Below are 19,809 nucleotides of genomic sequence, written 5' to 3'. Positions count from 1 at the left end.
TCAAACAAGAAAACTAACGGCCTATTTTATGTAAAAAAATGAACAAATATGCAACACATAAACAAACGACAACCACTGAATGACACTTTTATAGGCTCCTGACTTGGGACAGGCACATACATGTACATACAGAATGTGGCGGGCTTAAACATGTTAGCGGGATCCCAACCCTCCCCCTAACCTGGGACAGTGGTGTAACAGTACAATATAAGAAAGAACTATAAAAATCAGTTGAAAGAGGCTAAACTAATCAGATGGATAAATACAAATACAAGTGGACGTGGTCGGGTAGTTGTACATCCAAACAACAAAAAGACACTAAGTACAAATCTGAGAGTACTCTCAGTTACTGACAGCTAGTTCAAAGCCACTAACAACTGATAAAAAAATCTTGCATTTAAGACTAAATTATCAATCCGTAAGCTCCCTTTAGAATTTTATAAATTTTAGATTTTACATTTCTGAGTTATGGGGTTTTATTCATTAAAAAAGTGGGGATTTTCCAGTTTTTGGACAACAACTCAAAAATGCTTTAAGCAGTTCACATGAAACTTTGGTGAATTATTTATAGCTATTGATGTAATCTCCCTATTGATTTTCATAAATTTCGAATATGACATTGAGAAGAAATTGAACTTTATTTGTTTATAGTCTGGCAACAGATTTATTAAGTATTGCACAACAGCACAGTGTATTGCACAACAGCAAGAAATCTTTAATTGAATATAAATTCAATTCATATAACCGATTTCAAGTTCATTGACTACATTTATTCAGAAACTATAATATGTCAAATATTTAATTACAATCCAAATTCAGACCTGTATCAAGCTTGAATATTGTGTCCATTTTTGCCCCAGCTGTTCAGGGTAGTACCTCTGCGGGTGTATCCAGCTGCGCTCAGCGAATCAGTTTATTTCTTCATTAAGAACTCCTTTTTATACGACCGAAAAAAAATTTTTGTGGTCGTATATTGGTATGACGTTGGCGTCGTCGTCGTTGTCGTCGTCCGAAGACACATTAGTTTTCGCACTCTAACTTTAGTTTAAGTGAATGGATCTCAATGAAATTTTAAAATAAGGTTCAATACCACAAAAGGAAAGTGGGGATTGATTTTTGGGGTTATGGTACCTACAGTTAAGGAATTAGGGGCCAAAAAGGGACCAAAAATAAGCATTTTTGTAACTTCCAGACATAACTAGTGTGTAAGTGTATGGATCTCTCTGACATTGTACCACAAGGTTCCATATCACAAAGGGAATGCTGGGATTGATTTTTGGGGGTAATTGCCTCCAAATTTTAGGAATTAGGGGCCAAAAAGGGGCAAAAAACAAGCATTTTTCTAGTTTCATGACAATAACCTGTGTGCAAGTCTATGGATATCTCTGACATTGTATCACAAGGTTCCATATCACAAAGGGAATGCTGGGATTGAATTTGGGGGTAATTGCCTCCAAATGTTAGGAATTAGGGGCCAAAAAGGGGCAAAAAACAAGCATTTTTCTAGGTTCATGGCAATAACTTGTGTGTAAGTGTATGGATCTTTATGAAATTGTACTACAAGGTTCCATATCACAAAGGGATAGCTGGAATTGAGTTTGGGGGTAATTGCCCAAAAAGTTTAGGAATAAGGGGCCAAAAATAAGCATTTTTCTAGTTTCCAGACAATAACTTGTGTTCAAGTGTATGGATCTCTCTGAAATTGTACTGCAAGGTACCATACCACAAAGGGAATGCTGGGATTGATTTTTGGGGGTAATTGCCTCCAAATTTTAGGAATTAGGGGCCAAAAAGGGGCAAAAAACAAGCATTTTTCTAGTTTCATGACAATAACCTGTGTGCAAGTCTATGGATATCTCTGACATTGTATCACAAGGTTCCATATCACAAAGGGAATGCTGGGATTGAATTTGGGGGTAATTGCCTCCAAATTTTAGGAATTAGGGGCCAAAAAGGGGCAAAAAACAAGCATTTTTCTAGGTTCATGGCAATAATTTGTGTGTAAGTGTATGGATCTTTATGAAATTGTACTACAAGGTTCCATATCACAAAGGGATAGCTGGAATTGAGTTTGGGGGTAATTGCCCAAAAAGTTTAGGAATAAGGGGCCAAAAATAAGCATTTTTCTAGTTTCCAGACAATAACTTGTGTTCAAGTGTATGGATCTCTCTGAAATTGTACTGCAAGGTACCATACCACAAAGGGAATGCTGGGATTGATTTTTGGGGGTAATTGCCTCCAAATTTTAGGAATTAGGGGCCAAAAAGGGGCAAAAAACAAGCATTTTTCTAGTTTCATGACAATAACCTGTGTGCAAGTCTATGGATATCTCTGACATTGTATCACAAGGTTCCATATCACAAAGGGAATGCTGGGATTGAATTTGGGGGTAATTGCCTCCAAATGTTAGGAATTAGGGGCCAAAAAGGGGCAAAAAACAAGCATTTTTCTAGGTTCATGGCAATAACTTGTGTGTAAGTGTATGGATCTTTATGAAATTGTACTACAAGGTTCCATATCACAAAGGGATAGCTGGAATTGAGTTTGGGGGTAATTGCCCAAAAAGTTTAGGAATAAGGGGCCAAAAATAAGCATTTTTCTAGTTTCCAGACAATAACTTGTGTTCAAGTGTATGGATCTCTCTGAAATTGTACTGCAAGGTACCATACCACAAAGGGAATGCTGGGATTGATTTTAGGGGTAATTGCCTCCAAATTTTAGGAATTAGGGGCCAAAAAGGGGCAAAAAACAAGCATTTTTCTAGTTTCATGACAATAACTTGTGTGTAAGTCTATTGATCTCTCTGACATTGTATCACATGGTTCCATATCACAAAGGGAATGCTGGGATTGATTTTGGGGGTAATTGCCTCCAAATTTTAGGAATTAGGGGCCAAAAAGGGGCAAAAAACAAGCATTTTTCTAGTTTCATGGCAATAACTTGTGTGTCAGTGTATGGATCTTTATGAAATTGTACTACAAGGTTCCATATCACAAAGGGAAAGTTGGGTTTGAGTTTGGGGTAATTGCCCTAAACGTTTAGGAATTTGGGACCAAAAAGGGGCCAAAAAACAAGCATTTTTCTAGTTTCCAGACAATAACATGTGTTCAAGTGTATGGATCTCTCTGAAATTGTACTGCAAGGTACCATACCACAAAGGGAAGGCTGGGATTGAGTTTTGGGGTAATGAATCATAAGGGGGTTCAAAAAATTTGGGGGGGGGATTCTTTTTCCTTTTTTTTCTTTAAAATTTTCCATTTTAAATTGGTTATTTCTGATTTATATATAAAAGCAAATAATAATGATATGGTTTGAATAGGTAAATTAAAAATGTTTAAGTTCTTAGACCACTTTCATTCTGTGTGAGAAACCTATGCTGTGTCAAATATTTAATTACAATCCAAATTCAGTGCTGAATCAAGCTTGAATGTTGTGTTCATACTTGCCCCAACTGTTCAGGGTTAGACCTCTGCGGTCGTATCAAGCTGCGCCCCAGCGGAGCATTTTATTTTATTCATAAATTACTTTATGCTTGGAAATATAATTTTGCTTGGAGTTGAAAGAGTTGACATGTTGCAATGTACATTTACTCTACATAGTTCTATGGTACCAAATCAAAAGTTTATATAAAGAAAGAAGTCAAAGGTTTCCCATCATAGTTTAGTTACATACATTTTTTTTGTACCTGAGGTCGTTGAATATAGATCATTATATAAATAAGGAGATGTGTTATGATTGCCAATGAAAAAACTAAGGATTTTCTTATCCAAGGAATAGATTACCTTAGCCGTATTTGGCACAACTTTTTGGAATTTTGGGTCCTCAATGCTCTTCAACTTTGTACTTGTTTGGCTTTGTTACTATTTTGATCTGAACGTCACTGATGAGTCTTATGTAGACGAAACACACGTCTGGCGTATTAAATTATAATCCTGGTACTTTGATAACTAATTTGACTATAAACATAGATAAAAAAGGTACAAACTGGACATAATGCACTAGTTCATAAACAAGTGAGAACAATCGCCTTCATATAGTGCTCAGAATATGACATTCATAAAACTTATTCAATATCATTAGAGAACTCTAAATCTTAAATACTGAAAGCCACCTCTGATAAGTACACTGTACTATGCAAGATAATGATATAACTGGACTTAAAATACACACAACCTGTAATTAACTGCCTTTACAGCGCTTTCGTGCTTTGATTCTATTTTTAAACTCAATCACGAATTGATTTTTTAACCTTTCCGATTCGTTTCTCCCAATGAGAAAAACGATCATTGTGAATATTGATATGATAATGAAACGAAAATGGAAATAATTTTATAAAAAGAAAAAGGAAGGGAGGGGGTTTAACTAAAGAACCCAAGGTTTTTTTTTTATTTTTAAAATGATTATAACTTGAGAACAATAAGTGATGCACACACTGGGTCTGCAGTTATGATCATGGGACATGATAAAACAAATCAAATGAAATGTAGGGCAAGTCTCCAGGGATCACCCCTATCCCTGTCATTTCTCTATTCCTCTTTATAATGTCAAATTGATTTGAATGAAATATACCGGGCTAGTCTCCAGGTTTACCCCACCCCCTGCCATTTGCGAATGTTCTTATATTTTGTAAACGGTAGAGATCCCCATCCCTAAACCATATATATTCTTGTATGGGTCAATTTAACAAATCAAATGATATGTTGGGGAGGTCCCTGGGGTTCACCCCCTACCCCTCCTGTTTGAAAACTTGTAAATGGTCGAGATCCCAACCCCTAAACCATATATATTGTTGAATGGGACAATAAAACAAATCAAATGAAATATAGGGGAAGTCCCTGGGGGTCACCCCACCCCCTCCTGTCTGAAAACTTGTAAATATTAAAGTTAAAAATAATCAGAATTTTTAAGGGATATTATTCTTTATCTAAAATAGATTACATGTACAAGTAACTAAAAAACACTTGTATAACTTTTACTACTGAGAGTCATAGAACAATTATTAATTATAGTCGCATGTAAAAGAAACAATACCATTGCCAAAAAAAGAAATTTGATCTTTTCTTCTATATATTTTCAACTAAAAAATCTAAAAATTTCTGTCTGAAGGAATGATTTTTTGTCTGACATTTTGTCTGTCAGACAGAGTTTGGGATACACGGCAGGGAACATCTATAGGGAAAATTTCAAATATATAAAATTTGAAATCGACTGTCATCATAACACCATCCTAAATAACTGCTTTCATATATTTGATTTATATATTTCCAGCAAGCACTGAAGACAGCTTTACTAGCCACCAAGTGTTCCAATGATTTACCAGCAACAGGAGATGACTTTGATTATTACTCTAGTTATCAAGGTGTCAGAGAAGTGTTGGATATTGAAGGCAACAGAATTCTTAACATGTAAGAATGTATATAAAATAAGTGTCATTTTATTTCCTGGTTTTGCCAAACTCTGCATACAAGCCTATAGAAAATCGTACTTCGTTGGACATTAAGATTTGTTGTTAGAAATCCACTTAAATGAGTATTTCTACGAATAATAATGAATCCACACTTCCACAGTAGTACAAATCAATGTGGTCTTTTCTCATCATATGAGCAATGGAATCCTCAAAGAATTTGCCAGTTTATAAATGGTAGTAATTTTACAGTTTTCAGTTTGGTATTCTGTTTCAAGATTTAAGAAATAAATGATTGTTTTTTTTTATTTACAGAATCCAGAGTATACTGAAATATCAGAGTGTGAAGGGAAATCTGACAGGCAGTAGCAGTGCTGTTGACCTTGAAGATAAGTTTGATGTACTGATTGATGCTAATGACCAAATACTGGAAAGAGTGGTAATTAATTCTTGCTGTATATATCTTAAAACACTTGATTATATTTTTTGGTTTTTCACTGATTTAGGTGGGTAGCTATATATATATATATATATATATATATATATAAACAAGTCTAAATTGAAAACAACGTTCAAACCTATATATATATATAAATATATATATAGACTGTTAAACTAATCAACAGCTGTGACACCATTGTTTTGGGGTTTTGGGTTAAATTGCTTTCTTGTGATTATAAGCAGCAACTCTATCAAGTAAATAGTGACAGAAAACACTAGCCCTGGTAAATCATATCAAAATGCATAATTGGTATGCAGGTGCTGCTTGGTCAATGTTGAATGTTGCTTCATAAAAATGGAAACAATTGAAGTCATTTCTTTTGTAGAAAAATTCAGTTCTTAAATCATCATTTGGATGCATTTTAATGTATGTGAACAGTTTTAAAGTGAGCAGTCCAATATTTTTTCTCATTTAGCTATTCAATGAACAATTTTTGCTACTACATTATACATGTAGTTTAACCTAAACATGATAAAGGTAGTTAACAGTATGTTTCTCTATCATCAAAGGAACTGAGTTACTTTTATTGTATATGAATCCAATTTCCTAAATTTATGTTATATTCTGACAAAAAAATTTCACAAACGGATTAAGTTGCAATAATGCAAAAATATAGTTTTATGTATTTGAATTTTAGGGAGGCTGGCTAGATGAAGCATCAGGAATCAAAAAGAAAGAAACAACATTAGTTGTAGCATCAGCTACCCCAAAACATAATGCCACCGCTAGCTGGAATAAAAAGGTACCAGTTATTAAAGAAATATGGTTACATGAGGAATAATATGTAGAAATTGAAAACTATCTTGTTGAAGCTCAATTTTAGAGAGAGCATCTGTAAAACACATTCTCTATAAAATTTAAATGGTCATTTGTTGAACCTCAGTGTCAGTCAGAAAGCTTCCGTTCAAAATTCTGTTCTAGATCCTTTCTGTTTAAGATGTCCGTCTTTTACACATGCTTCATATAGAAATTACAATATATGACTTGAACTTCAATATTGTGTCTATTTAACAATTTAGCCTCTAGATTTAGATAGCGCTCGCTTGCTTATTTTGTACTAGATAAAAGCACTTGTTCAACTTGTCAGAAATCTTTTAAATATGTAGTTGAATTTTTAATTTTTAATTTCGAATTCTCCATACCCATTGCTGAAAAGTTATTAAATAATAACATAAAACTTCTGAACTTGATCCATTTTTTCTACTGTCAGATGTGAACACAGCTTAAAGTGTATTAATAGCATTCATTAGCCTGATGTTCCTTGGAGGCATTAAAACAGTAACTTTGAGGGTCCTCTGGATAATCATACAAGAGGAGTTTTGCAATTATTGTTTGAAACAGGCCTGTTGATTTACTTCTTCTATATCAGAAAAAAATAAACATGGTAATTTTAAACATAAATGACTAAAACTAGAAAAACCAAAACAAATCTGTCTACACGTTTTACAGATTGCGGCTTGCATATTTTACCAAGAGGCAGACTACAATGTATTAGACAATGATGATGAGTCTTCATAAGGGCTACTCCATTAAGAAGAATGTACCAGGGTCAGACTGCAATTATAAAAAATCCCGTTGGTTGTTGATGTGTTGAAGCATTTATGACCAGTGGCCCTTGGTGTTTAGAGAAACTAAGTATTGTTGGTTGTTGGTCTTCTTTGACAGTCAGTTTTCGTGACTGTCGGTTTCATTGTGTTATTTTTCGTTATTTATTATTATTTGTTTTTGCAAGGACTTATATAACCGATTGTTTTTGTCTCCTGCTCATATCGTGATATTTTGGAAAACATAACTGTTCCCGCTACTTGCGCAGCGGCAGGCGCAACGTTGTATTCTACCTAAGGTACCAGTTCTGATAGTGCAAGAGTTACTTCCCTTTAATATTGACAAGCACATGACGAACGATGTCAAATTCTATTGAAAATAATATTCGGAGGTTCAAATTATCCGAGGTCCGCGACCTTCCACTATTGCAATTGGACTTTTGTTTTGATTACTAGCTAGGCCCGACGGACCTTCGATTTGAAAGAAAATAAAAATTAACTTTGCCGACCTTTTTAATCATCAGTATGGTCATTTTAAAGCCATATTACTATTGAGATCGTATACCCCTCCAGGGATTTTTCTTGTATTCTACAGGGTCCAAATACCGGACCCATTCCTATTGGCTATGGCAAATACCTTACGTTTTTCCCAATTTTCAATTTGGGACCAAAACTTCCAAACGATCTCAAAATTTATTTTTATCTTTATTATTCATGACAGCGATGCTGATTTTGTTCAACCGCTAGCTTTATACTGAAAATTGCCAACAATTAATGTGTAATTACGAGTGAAATCGTATCTGACTGACAACAACATTGAAAAACAATGGATGCCATAAACCGGAAATGAAGAAGATTAAAATACCGGATCAGATTCCGGGGTCGGATAAGGGTAATTCCTGGTTTGCCGATCAAATACAATAAAAAAAATAATAATTCCAGGCAGGTGGCAAAATACATCTATGATGATGAAATATAAACACTAGAATTGAAAACCAAAAGATATATGGAAAAGAAAGAAAAAGCATGAAATATTTTATACAGAAACTCAAAATAACTTTTAGTTCACAAATTTTCATGTCAAAATCTAATGAAATGTGACAGTAATTTTCTTTATCATTAATAAATGTTGATATTACATGTAGATGTTTTTATAGAGTATACATATATCTTCAATTCCAAGAGGTAATTTCTTCTCAATTTTGAAGGGCCAGTAAAAAATAAGTTAGATATATTCCAGTTGGTTCTTGTATTATCATGAAACAACTTCCTGTTGGTTGGTGTTAAGATACATAGTACATTCCTCTTGGTCATGGGGGTACTTAAAAATTGCCTTCCAACCCTAGAACCTCTTTTTATGCTCACCTGGCCCGAAGGGCCAAGTGAGCTTTTCACATCATTTGGCGTTCGTCCGGCGTCGTCCGTTGTCGGCGTTAACTTTTTACATTTTGAACTTCTTCTAGAGAACCACTGAATGGAATGAAACCAAACATGGCATGAATGTTCCTTATGAGGTGCTGACCAAGTGTTGTTACTTTGTAGCAGATCCATCATCCAAGATGGCTGCCAGCGGGGGACTTAGTTTAACATTGGACCCTATGGGAAATACATACAAATGTCTTCTTTTAGAGAACCACTGAATGGAATGAAACCAAACATGGCATAAATGTTTCTTATGAGGTGCTGACCGAGTGTTGTTACTTTGAAGCCGATCCATAATCAAAGATGGCCGCCAGCTGGGGACTTAGTTTAACATAGGACCCTATGGGAAATACATACAAATGTCTTCTTTTAGAGAACCACTGAATGGAATAAAACCAAACATGGTATGAATGTTCCTTATGAGATGCTGACCGAGTGTTGTTACTTTGAAGCCGAGCGATAATCCAAGATGGCCGCCAGCGGGGGACTTAGTTTAACATGGGACCCTATGGGAAATACATACAAATGTCTTCTTTTAGAGAACCACTGAATGGAATGAAACCAAACATGGTATGAATGTTCCTTATGAGGTGCTGACCGAGTGTTGTTACTTTGAAGCCGATCCATAATCCAAGATGGCCGCCAGCAGGGGACTTAGTTTAACATAGGACCCTATGAGAAATATATACAAATGTCTTCTTTTAGAGAACCACTGAATGGAATGAAACCAAACATGGTATGAATGTTCCTTATGAGGTGCTGACAGAGTGTTGTTACTTTGAAGCCGATCCATAATCCAAGATGGCCGCCAGCCGGTGACTTAGTTTATCATGGGACTTATGGGAAATACATACAAATGCCTTCTTTTAGAGAACCACTGAATGGAATGAAACCAAACATGGCATGAATGTTTCTTATGAGGTGCTGACCAAGTGTTGTTACTATGAAGCTGATCCATAATCCAAGATGGCCGCCAGCAGGGGACTTAGTTTAACATTGGACCCTATGGGAAATACGTACAAATTTCTTCTTTTAGAGAACCACTGAATGGAATGAAACCAAACATGGCATGAATGTTTCTTATGAGGTGCTGACCGAGTGTTGTTACTTTGAAGCTGATCCATAATCCAAGATGGCCGCCATGCAGGGGACTTAGTTTAACATGGGACCCTATGGGAAATACATACAAACGTCTTCTTTTAGAGAACCACTGAATGGAATGAAACCAAACATGGCAAGAATGTTCCTTATGAGGTGCTGACCATGTGTTGTTACTTTGAAGCTGATCCATCATCCAAGATGGCAGCCAGCGGGGGACTTAGTTAAACATAGGACCCTATGGGAAATACATACAAATGTCTTCTTTTAGAGAAACACTGAATGGAATGAAACCAAACATGGCATGAATGTTCCTTATGAGGTGCTGACCAAGTGTTGTTACTATGAAGCCAATCCATAATCTAAGATGGCCGTCAGCGGAGGACTTAGTTTAACATAGGACCCTATGAGAAATACGTACAAATGTTTTCTTTTAGAGAACCATTGAATGGAATGAAACCAAACATGGCATGCATGTTCCTTTTGAGGTACTGACCAAGTGTTGTTACTTTGAAGCTGATCCTCCATCCATGATGGCTGCCAGATGGGGACAATGTTTAACAAAGGACCCTATGGACAATACATGTATACAAATGTCTTCTTTTAGAGAACCACATACTGAATGAATTGAAACCAAACATGGCATGAATGTTCCTTATGAGATGCTGACTAAGTTTTGTTACTTTGAAGCTGATCCTTCATCCATTAAGGCCGCCAATGGCGGGACTTCCTTTAACATAAGACCCTATGGGAAATACATACAAATGCTTCTTCTAGAGGTGCACTGAATGGAATGAAACCAAAACATGGCATAAATGTTTCTTATGAGGTGCTGATTAAGTGTTGCTACTTTGTTGCCGATTTACTGTTGAAGATGGCCACCAGGATTTTTTATTAAATTACAGGACCAATATTAAACCAAATTTGGCCTCACTCATTATTAGGGTATCTGTTATGATTTTAATCTATTTTTACATGATTTCCAAAACCAAAGTAGAATCAGGTGAGCGACACAGGCTCTTGAAAGCCTCTAGTTAATGGAATAGCCCTAAAAAACAGGTTATGGAAAAAGTAAAATAAAAAAAAATACCGAACTCCAAGGAAAATTCAAAACAAAAAGTCCTTTGGCAAATGGCAAAATCAAAAGCTCAAACACATCAAACGAATGGAAAACAGCTGTCATATTCATGACTGGGTACAGGCATTTCCTTATGTAGAAAAAGGTGGATTAAACCTGATTTTATAGCTAGCTAAACCTCTCACTTGTATGACAGAGTTTCCTAATTAAAAGATTTTATATCATTAAAGCCAATGCATTTTATGCAATAAAAAGACTCTTTATACATTTGTACCTAGCTCAAAATATGCTGAAAGCTTTTTTAAAATTTTTTTTCCAGTCTTCACCTGGTCAAGGAAGTAATTTGTCCAGTTACAGATTGTTGACAGCCCGTAATATACAGCGACCTCAGATGAGATTTAAAGACAAAATTGACAATGTGAATAGACCTTTTGTACCCTGTATTCGATATAAACCAAATGCTATGAAGACATTAGAAGGTACAATTATAAATTAAGATTCATAGATATGACTACACCTTAAGAAATATATTAGAACACCAAAACTATGTGTGAATATGTCTTGAACAATAAAAAATTGGCAATTATCATTTCAAAGAGAAGCATTGAGTAGGATAATGTGGTAATTTAAAAATACATTAGGTAATAGATATTATTTGTTCATTCAGTGGTGTATTTGAATCTTTTTTAACCAGTTTTTCAAAAAATCTGAAGTCAAATTTACTTTAAGGTTGAAAATGCAAAATTTGAAATTTCTTTCAGTCTTTGTAATCTATTGGCAGCAGAAAGAAATACAGTAATATAATTTTTGAGAAATAGCTGAGATACTGACATTATTGAATAGTGATCTATTTAATTCTCACAGAATATTGAATATGACTGTACTTATTATTTCAGAAAGCTTGCAATTACCTGAAGATATCACACCAGAAATGACAGAAAATCCAGCATTTCAGTAAGTTTTATATTATAATTTTTATTACTGTCATGAAAAATATTTAGAGTTTTTGTCGTAGCAATAAAAGTTCAGCTTGATAAAAAAACATAACTTATCAGGTAAATAAATTAATGTTAGCACCGAAAGACCTTTCATTCTAATATTAGATACAAAATGTACTATTTCCTTGAATAAAATTGTCCAACTATTTTGTGAAATAGTAGATACTGCCTCTTTCACATGTCTTTGAACAGACTATTTTAAGAAAAAGGAAACGTCTTTGAAATATTGAAAATATAAAAAATTGCCATGGAAGACCTCAGTGCTCTTTTTTTTTTAATTTTTCTACTCATAGAAAAGCTTTTTGTATAACTAAATCTTAAACTTAACAATGAATGATGTTATATTTTGTTAGATTTATGCCCTTGAAAATTTATAGAAAAAAATGCTAGAATTGCCTTGAAAGCAGCTCTATTTTGTCATGTTTGTATTTGTAAACTTGTCCAAAACAAAAGTTTTAATTTTTAACAAGCCTGGAAATTTTTTGAAGGAATCACTTTGTTTAGATAATGAGGCTATAGAATGTGTTAACAGATATAAATATTTAGGGATAGTCTTTACTTCTAGTGGTCTTTTTCAGCAGGGGAAAGAAGAGCTATTCAAAAAGTCCTTAAAGGCAAAATTTAAACTACAAAAATCCATGTCAGCTTGTAATCCAAGTATTGATACTGCAATCCATTTATATGATCACACAATAAAACCAATTTTATTATATTGTAGTGAAATCTGGGGTACCTTTAAGATTAACTCTGCTGCTTGCAAGAAAAAAAGTGATTATCTATTTGAATTAATTTACATAAATGATTATTTGGAAAAATCACATTTCAGGTATCTAAAATATATTCTTGGTGTAAATAAAAAAGCCTCAAATTTGGCAGTGTTATCAGAGGTTGCAAGATTTCCTCTTTATTTTTCTGTCATTATATCTATGGTAAAATATGTACACAGGCTTAACAAATTGGACGATGGGTTACTTTATGATGCTTATGTTTGTAATAAAATTTTAGATGCAGGAAACATTAATTGTTGGTATTCATCTATGAGATATGTCCTTCAATCACTTGATATACAAAATTTGAATACAAAGCTCAATAAATTAATTAAATTTGTAAAATGTAAACTTTGTAACAGTTTTAAAACATTTTGGGTGGTCAAAAGATCTGATACCTTATCACAAGGTAATAGTAAATTAGAAAATTATTTCAACCTCAAGACTGACTTCGTAAAGGAGGCTTATTTATCAATTAAAGATTTTAATATAAGAAGAGCTATATGTAAATTGAGAATAAGTGCACATGATCTTAAAATTGAGAAAGATAGATATAGTAAAAAATACATAGAGAGAAGTCAGCGTCTATGTCATCACTGCCTATCACATGGATCAAATTCTATTGAAGATGAGACCCATTTCACAGTAAGTTGTCCTTTATATAACGAACAGAGAAAATTATTATGGGATAAAGTAAACAGTTTTTGTAATAATCTTAAAGAATTACCCAAGGATAAAAAATATTTCTGGCTGTTCACAAATGAGCATTTACCAACTCTTATGTGCCTAGGCAATTATATAATTAAGTGTTTAGAAATAAGATCCAGGTGGATACAAAATATATAAAATAATATTTAATTATTATGAAATTATTGTTATAGTTATGTAAGACACATGATGTGTTAGGCTCTGATCCTGTCCATAATATGATAGTATTATATTAGGATCTAGTTTTTAAAGGCAGTGCTTTAATGCCTTTCTAGTTGCCGGGTTAATCCTTCCTTCCGCGATATCCAACTTATCTACGTGGGGGGTCATTAGACTCCAAGTAGATCCGGAAATGTTGAATTCTCTCCTCTTCTTATTGCGATATAAAATGTTTTTTGTTTCATTTCATTTACATTGGGAAATAGAGAAACGATCATTGTGTTTTGTTAGTTTTAAAAACTTTTGATATATTAGTATTTTGCATTATAAGCAGTCAACCGATTGACAAACAAGAATTATTTGAATTCCGTGAAGAAAGAGCTCGGGTTAATTTCGAGTGTTATCTGCAATCTAGATGTTTATAAATCATTTCAGTCGTTGATATAATAATTAAAGGTCGACTGAACATGAATTATATTATACAATTTAAAGCGCATTTCTGTTTATGCACGTGAACCCGTCTAACGTTATTTTCGCAGTTATATAAAGTAGCAAATTATCGTTCCTGAATAGGTGGCGCCGTGGTAGCGGATCCTGTTCCTCTACTTCCGGTTTCTGCACTGTGCAACTATTTCAGTTATATTTTTAATTAACGATGCCAAGTACTTGTTGTTGTGTACCTGGATGTCATTTAAGAGGAGGACATGCATTTCCAAATGACTTAAAAAGAAGGAAAAGTTGGATCAACGCCATGGCCCATACGCAGATTGGACGAGAACACGATGATATCGTGGAGTCCATCTCAGTCAGCTGTTGTTTGCAAGGCACGTTTTACTGAAAAAGACTACGTGCAGGAAACTATTCATGGTAAAACTCTATTTTCCTTGTGAAATATATAGTTATATATGTAATCGCCATGCGAATAAACCAAAGTCTGTTTACAACCGCAATTATCGTTTTAGAATAAAAGGGGGTGGGTAATTCAAGACGTCATAATTTTTTGGATTACGATTCAATGTGATCTGTTTGAGATTTTTTGGTGATTGCTACAATTATAATGATTTCTTACAAGAGGTATATCATACTGAGAATTATTTTAGCAGTAATTATGCTAATGTAGTAATGACAGGAATGCATAAGCTATGCCTCATAGACTTTCTTGAAAAATATCAATGACAATGTTAACAGGAACAAAATAATGACATGCTCTCATCTATATTATAGTTATTTAGGTACAAACAATGTACGTTTGTTGCATAAGTCTCTCATTGTTTGTCCTTTGGATTGACATAACATACATTGAATCAGGCAAACATAGTTTTATCCAGATTGTAATGAATAAATCTAGTTAATATTTCGCCAGGTAGTACAAAGTATACATTGCTAATGGAATTTCATTTAATTATAAAAAAACTAATGTTTTATAACCTTTTTCAGGGCGCAAACCCACCATACAGAGACTTAAGTCTACTGCAATTCCCAGCCTATTTTCCTGGACCAAGCAAGAGACTGAATCGTCCACAAAAAGAAAAATCAGGGCAGTTTCCTGTGAAAACAAAAGAACTAAACTTGATGAATATTGTAGTAGAAATCTAGAGGAAAGTTTTGATTGTAAAGTTGGTTTTCCTGAAGAAGTCATTCATACTGCAGAAAGGATTTATGACTGTCCACCACCAACTGCCGAGCTAATGTTGAGCTTCACAGATGGAATTACGCAAACACCATCAATGCCTATGTTTTCAGCAGAGAATTTTGAAATGAAGACACGTGACACAGCCATGCATTTTTATACCGGTTTAGAGTTGTATACTAAATTTTTATTTGTTTTGACCACACTTGGTCCAGCAGTACATTGTTTGAGATACATATATTTTCAAATTGATAGGGTGTCAGTTGAAAATCAGTTTTTTTATGACTTTGATGAAATTGAGGCATCATACAACCAACTTTGAACTGTCTAGATTCTAGATTGAATCTAGTGTTAAGAATATTGTGTATACATGGATTGTTTTTATGTCTAAACAGTGGTGTGAGGCTAACACTTGGCCATCTAGTGGTTTAGTCAGGTATTTTTCACCATCCAACTTCAAATTAAAGTTTCCTACGACTTGGATTATTATTGACAGCACAGAATATCCCGTGATAAAACCTAAAGCTCCTAGAGCTCAGGCAACCTTTTCATCAAATAAAAACAGAAACACTGAAAATTCTTGAATGTTCGACACCTGGTGGTTTAGTCAACTATGTCTCTATGTCACATAGAGCGAATTATTGGACTTGGCAAAACATACAAAATTCTAATAAATCCTATGAATGGAACTGAAACAAAACTTTCATCTGAAATAACATTTAGTTGTTTTATGTTGTGTAATTTTAGAACTTGTATTGTGCCAAAGGATGCATAAATAAAAGTGACGCAATGAATTTTGTTCTGATATATATATATTTACAATTACATGCACATGTAAATTGTAATGCATATAAAAATAAGGAGATGTGGTATGATATTCAGTGAGTTTATCAAACTAAAGTGCATAAGAAATGGGTTTAAGCAGTTACAGGTGTTACTGTCACCGTACAATCTCCAACAATGAGAAAAACTCGTACCCTGTAAAAAATTTCAGAGATCTTACAACTAAGTTTTGTTGTCTCACCTTGACTTTGGTGAATTTTTTATATCTGTTGATGTAAATATAAAAAAGAAGATGTGGTATGATTGCCAATGAGACAACTCTCCACACATGCACAAGAGACCAAATGACACAGAAATTAACAGCTATAGGTCACAGTACGGCCTTCAACAATGAGCAAAGCCCATACCGCACAGTCAGCTATAAAAGGCCCAGAAATGACAATGTAAAACAATTCAAACAAGAAAACTAACGGCCTATTTTATGTAAAAAAATGAACAAATATAACAAATATGCAACACATAAACAAACGACAACCTCTGAATTACACTTTTATAGGCTCCTGACTTGGGACAGGCACATACATGTACAAACAGAATGTGACGGGCTTAAACATGTTAGCCGGATCCCAACCCTTCCCTAACCTGGGACAGTGATGTAACAGTACAATATAAGAAAGAACTATAAAAATCAGTTGAAAGAGGCTAAACTCATCAGATGGATAAATACAAATACAAGTGGACGTGGTCGGGTAGTTGTACATCCAAACAACAAAAAGACACTAAGTACAAATCTGAGAGTACTCGCAGTTACTGACAGCTAGTTCAAAGCCACTAACAACTGATAAAAAAATCTTGCATCTAAGACTAAATAATCAATCCGTAAGCTCCCTTTAGAATTTTATAAATTTTAGATTTTACATTTCTGAGTTATGGGGTTTTATTCATTAAAAAAGGGGGGATTTTCCAGTCTTTGGACAACAACTCAAAAATGCTTTAAGCAGTTCACATGAAACCGTGGTGAATTATTTATAGCTATTGATGTAATCTCCCTATTGATTTTCATCAATTTCAAATATGACATTGAGAAGAAATTGAACTTTATTTGTTTATAGTCTGGCAACAGATTTATTAAGTATTGCACAACAGCACAGTGTATTGCACAACAGCAAGAAATCTTTAATTGAATATAAATTCAATTCATATAACCTATTTCAAGTTCATTGACTACATTTATTCAGAAACTATAATATGTCAAATATTTAATTACAATCCAAATTCAGACCTGTATCAAGCTTGAATATTGTGTCCATTTTTGCCCCAGCTGTTCAGGGTAGTACCTCTGCGGGTGTATCCAGCTCTGCTCAGCGAATCAGTTTATTTCTTAATTAAGAACTCCTTTTTATACGACCGCAAAAACATTTTTGTGGTCGTATATTGGTATGACGTTGGCGTCGTCGTCGTCGTCCGAAGACACATTAGTTTTCGCACTCTAACTTTAGTTTAAGTGAATGGATCTCAATGAAATTTTAAAATAAGGTTCAATACCACAAAAGGAAAGTGGGGATTGATTTTGGGGGTTATGGTACCAACAGTTAAGGAATTAGGGGCCAAAAATAAGCATTTTTGTAACTTCCAGACATAACTTGTGTGTAAGTGTATGGATCTCTCTGACATTGTACCACAAGGTTCCATATCACAAAGGGAATGCTGGGATTGATTTTTGGGGGTAATTGCCTCCAAATTTTAGGAATTAGGGGCCAAAAAGGGGCAAAAAACAAGCATTTTTCTAGTTTCATGACAATAACTTGTGTGTAAGTCTATGGATCTCTCTGACATTGTATCACATGGTTCCATATCACAAAGGGAATGCTGGGATTGATTTTGGGGGTAATTGCCTCCAAATTTTAGGAATTAGGGGCCAAAAAGGGGCACAAAACAAGCATTTTTCTAGTTTCATGGCAATAACTTGTGTGTAAGTGTATGGATCTTTATGAAATTGTACTACAAGGTTCCATATCACAAAGGGAAAGCTGGAATTGAGTTTGGGGGTAATTGCCCAAAAAGTTTAGGAATAAGGGGCCAAAAATAAGCATTTTTCTAGTTTCCAGACAATAACTTGTGTTCAAGTGTATGGATCTCTCTGAAATTGTACTGCAAGGTACCATACCACAAAGGGAATGCTGAGTTGATTTTGGGGGTAATTGCCTCCAAATTTTAGGAATTAGGGGCCAAAAAGGGGCAAAAAACAAGCATTTTTCTAGTTTCATGACAATAACTTGTGTGTAAGTCTATGGATCTCTCTGACATTGTATCACATGGTTCCATATCACAAAGGGAATGCTGGGATTGATTTTGGGGGTAATTGCCTCCAAATTTTAGGAATTAGGGGCCAAAAAGGGGCAAAAAACAAGCATTTTTCTAGTTTCATGGCAATAACTTGTGTGTAAGTGTATGGATCTTTATCAAATTGTACTACAAGGTTCCATATCACAAGGGAAAGCTGGGTTTGAGTTTGGGGGTAATTGCCCTAAACGTTTAGGAATTTGGGACCAAAAAGGGGCCAAAAAACAAGCATTTTTCTAGTTTCCAGACAATAACTTGTGTTCAAGTGTATGGATCTCTCTGAAATTGTACTGCAAGGTACCATACCACAAAGTGAAGGCTGGGATTGAGTTTTGGGGTGATGAATCATAAGGGGGTTCAAAAAATTTGGGGGGGGGGATTCTTTTTCCTTTTTTTCTTTAAAATTTTCCATTTTAAATTGGTTATTTCTGATTTATATATAAAAGCAAATAATAATGATATGGTTTGAATAGGTAAATTAAATTTTTTTAAGTATCTTAGACCACTTTCATTCTGTGTCAGAAACCTATGCTGTGTCAAATATTTAATTACAATCCAAATTCAGTGCTGAATCAAGCTTGAATGTTGTGTTCATACTTGCCCCAACTGTTCAGGGTTCGACCTCTGCGGTCGTATCAAGCTGCGCCCCAGCGGAGCATTTTATTTCATTCATAAATTACTTTATGCTTGGAAATATAATTTTGCTTGGAGTTGAAAGAGTTGACACGTTGCAATGTACATTTACTCTACATAGTTCTATGGTACCAAATCAAAAGATTATATAAAGAAAGAAGTCAAAGGTTTCCCATCATAGTTTAGTTACATACATTTTTTTTGTACCTGAGGTCGTTGAATATAGATCATTATATAAATAAGGAGATGTGTTATGATTGCCAATGAAAAAACTAAGGATTTTCTTATCCAAGGAATAGATTACCTTAGCCGTATTTGGCACAACTTTTTGTAATTTTGGGTCCTCAATGCTCTTCAACTTTGATCTGAACGTCACTGATGAGTCTTATGTAGACGAAACTCACGTCTGGCGTATTAAATTATAATCCTGGTACCTTTGATAACTAATTTGACTATAAACATAGATAAAAAAGGTACAAACTGGACATAATGCACTAGTTCATAAACAAGTGAGAACAATCGCCTTCATATAGTGCTCAGAATATGACATTCATAAAACTTATTCAATATCATTAGAGAACTCTAAATCTTAAATACTGAAAGCTACCTGTACTATGCAAGATAATGATATAACTGGACTTAAAATACACACAACCTGTAATTAACTGCCTTTACAGCGCTTTCGTGCTTTGATTCTTTTTTCCAATCATATTGTGCTTAATATTGTTGTTAATGATGCC

At 34.3% G+C, this 19,809-nt stretch overlaps 2 protein-coding genes across 2 annotated transcripts in view; both read left to right on the top strand.

Annotated features, from left to right (window-relative positions):
• LOC127720177 (exosome component 10-like) overlaps positions 1 to 19,809 on the top strand; it is a 76,061-nt gene that overhangs the window by 21,582 nt on the left and 34,670 nt on the right. Inside the window, exons 2-6 of the mRNA XM_052226645.1 lie at positions 5,269 to 5,405; positions 5,720 to 5,843; positions 6,544 to 6,648; positions 11,368 to 11,527; positions 11,945 to 12,002. Coding sequence (XP_052082605.1) covers positions 5,269 to 5,405; positions 5,720 to 5,843; positions 6,544 to 6,648; positions 11,368 to 11,527; positions 11,945 to 12,002 — 584 coding nt within the window. The remainder of the gene's footprint in view (positions 1 to 5,268; positions 5,406 to 5,719; positions 5,844 to 6,543; positions 6,649 to 11,367; positions 11,528 to 11,944; positions 12,003 to 19,809) is intronic.
• On the top strand, positions 13,775 to 16,687 carry LOC127720191 (uncharacterized). The gene is made up of 2 exons (XM_052226667.1): positions 13,775 to 14,547; positions 15,118 to 16,687. Exons 1-2 carry the CDS (start codon positions 14,463 to 14,465, stop codon positions 15,630 to 15,632), a joined length of 600 nt encoding a protein of 199 aa, XP_052082627.1. The 5' UTR covers positions 13,775 to 14,462; the 3' UTR covers positions 15,633 to 16,687.

Source organism: Mytilus californianus, unplaced genomic scaffold (genome assembly GCF_021869535.1).
Source record: "Mytilus californianus isolate M0D057914Y unplaced genomic scaffold, xbMytCali1.0.p SCAF_11, whole genome shotgun sequence".
In the NCBI taxonomy this organism is placed as follows: domain Eukaryota; kingdom Metazoa; phylum Mollusca; class Bivalvia; order Mytilida; family Mytilidae; genus Mytilus; species Mytilus californianus.
The sequence above is the reverse complement of the archived record's forward strand: the minus strand, read 5'-3'. Positions and strand labels throughout refer to the sequence as shown.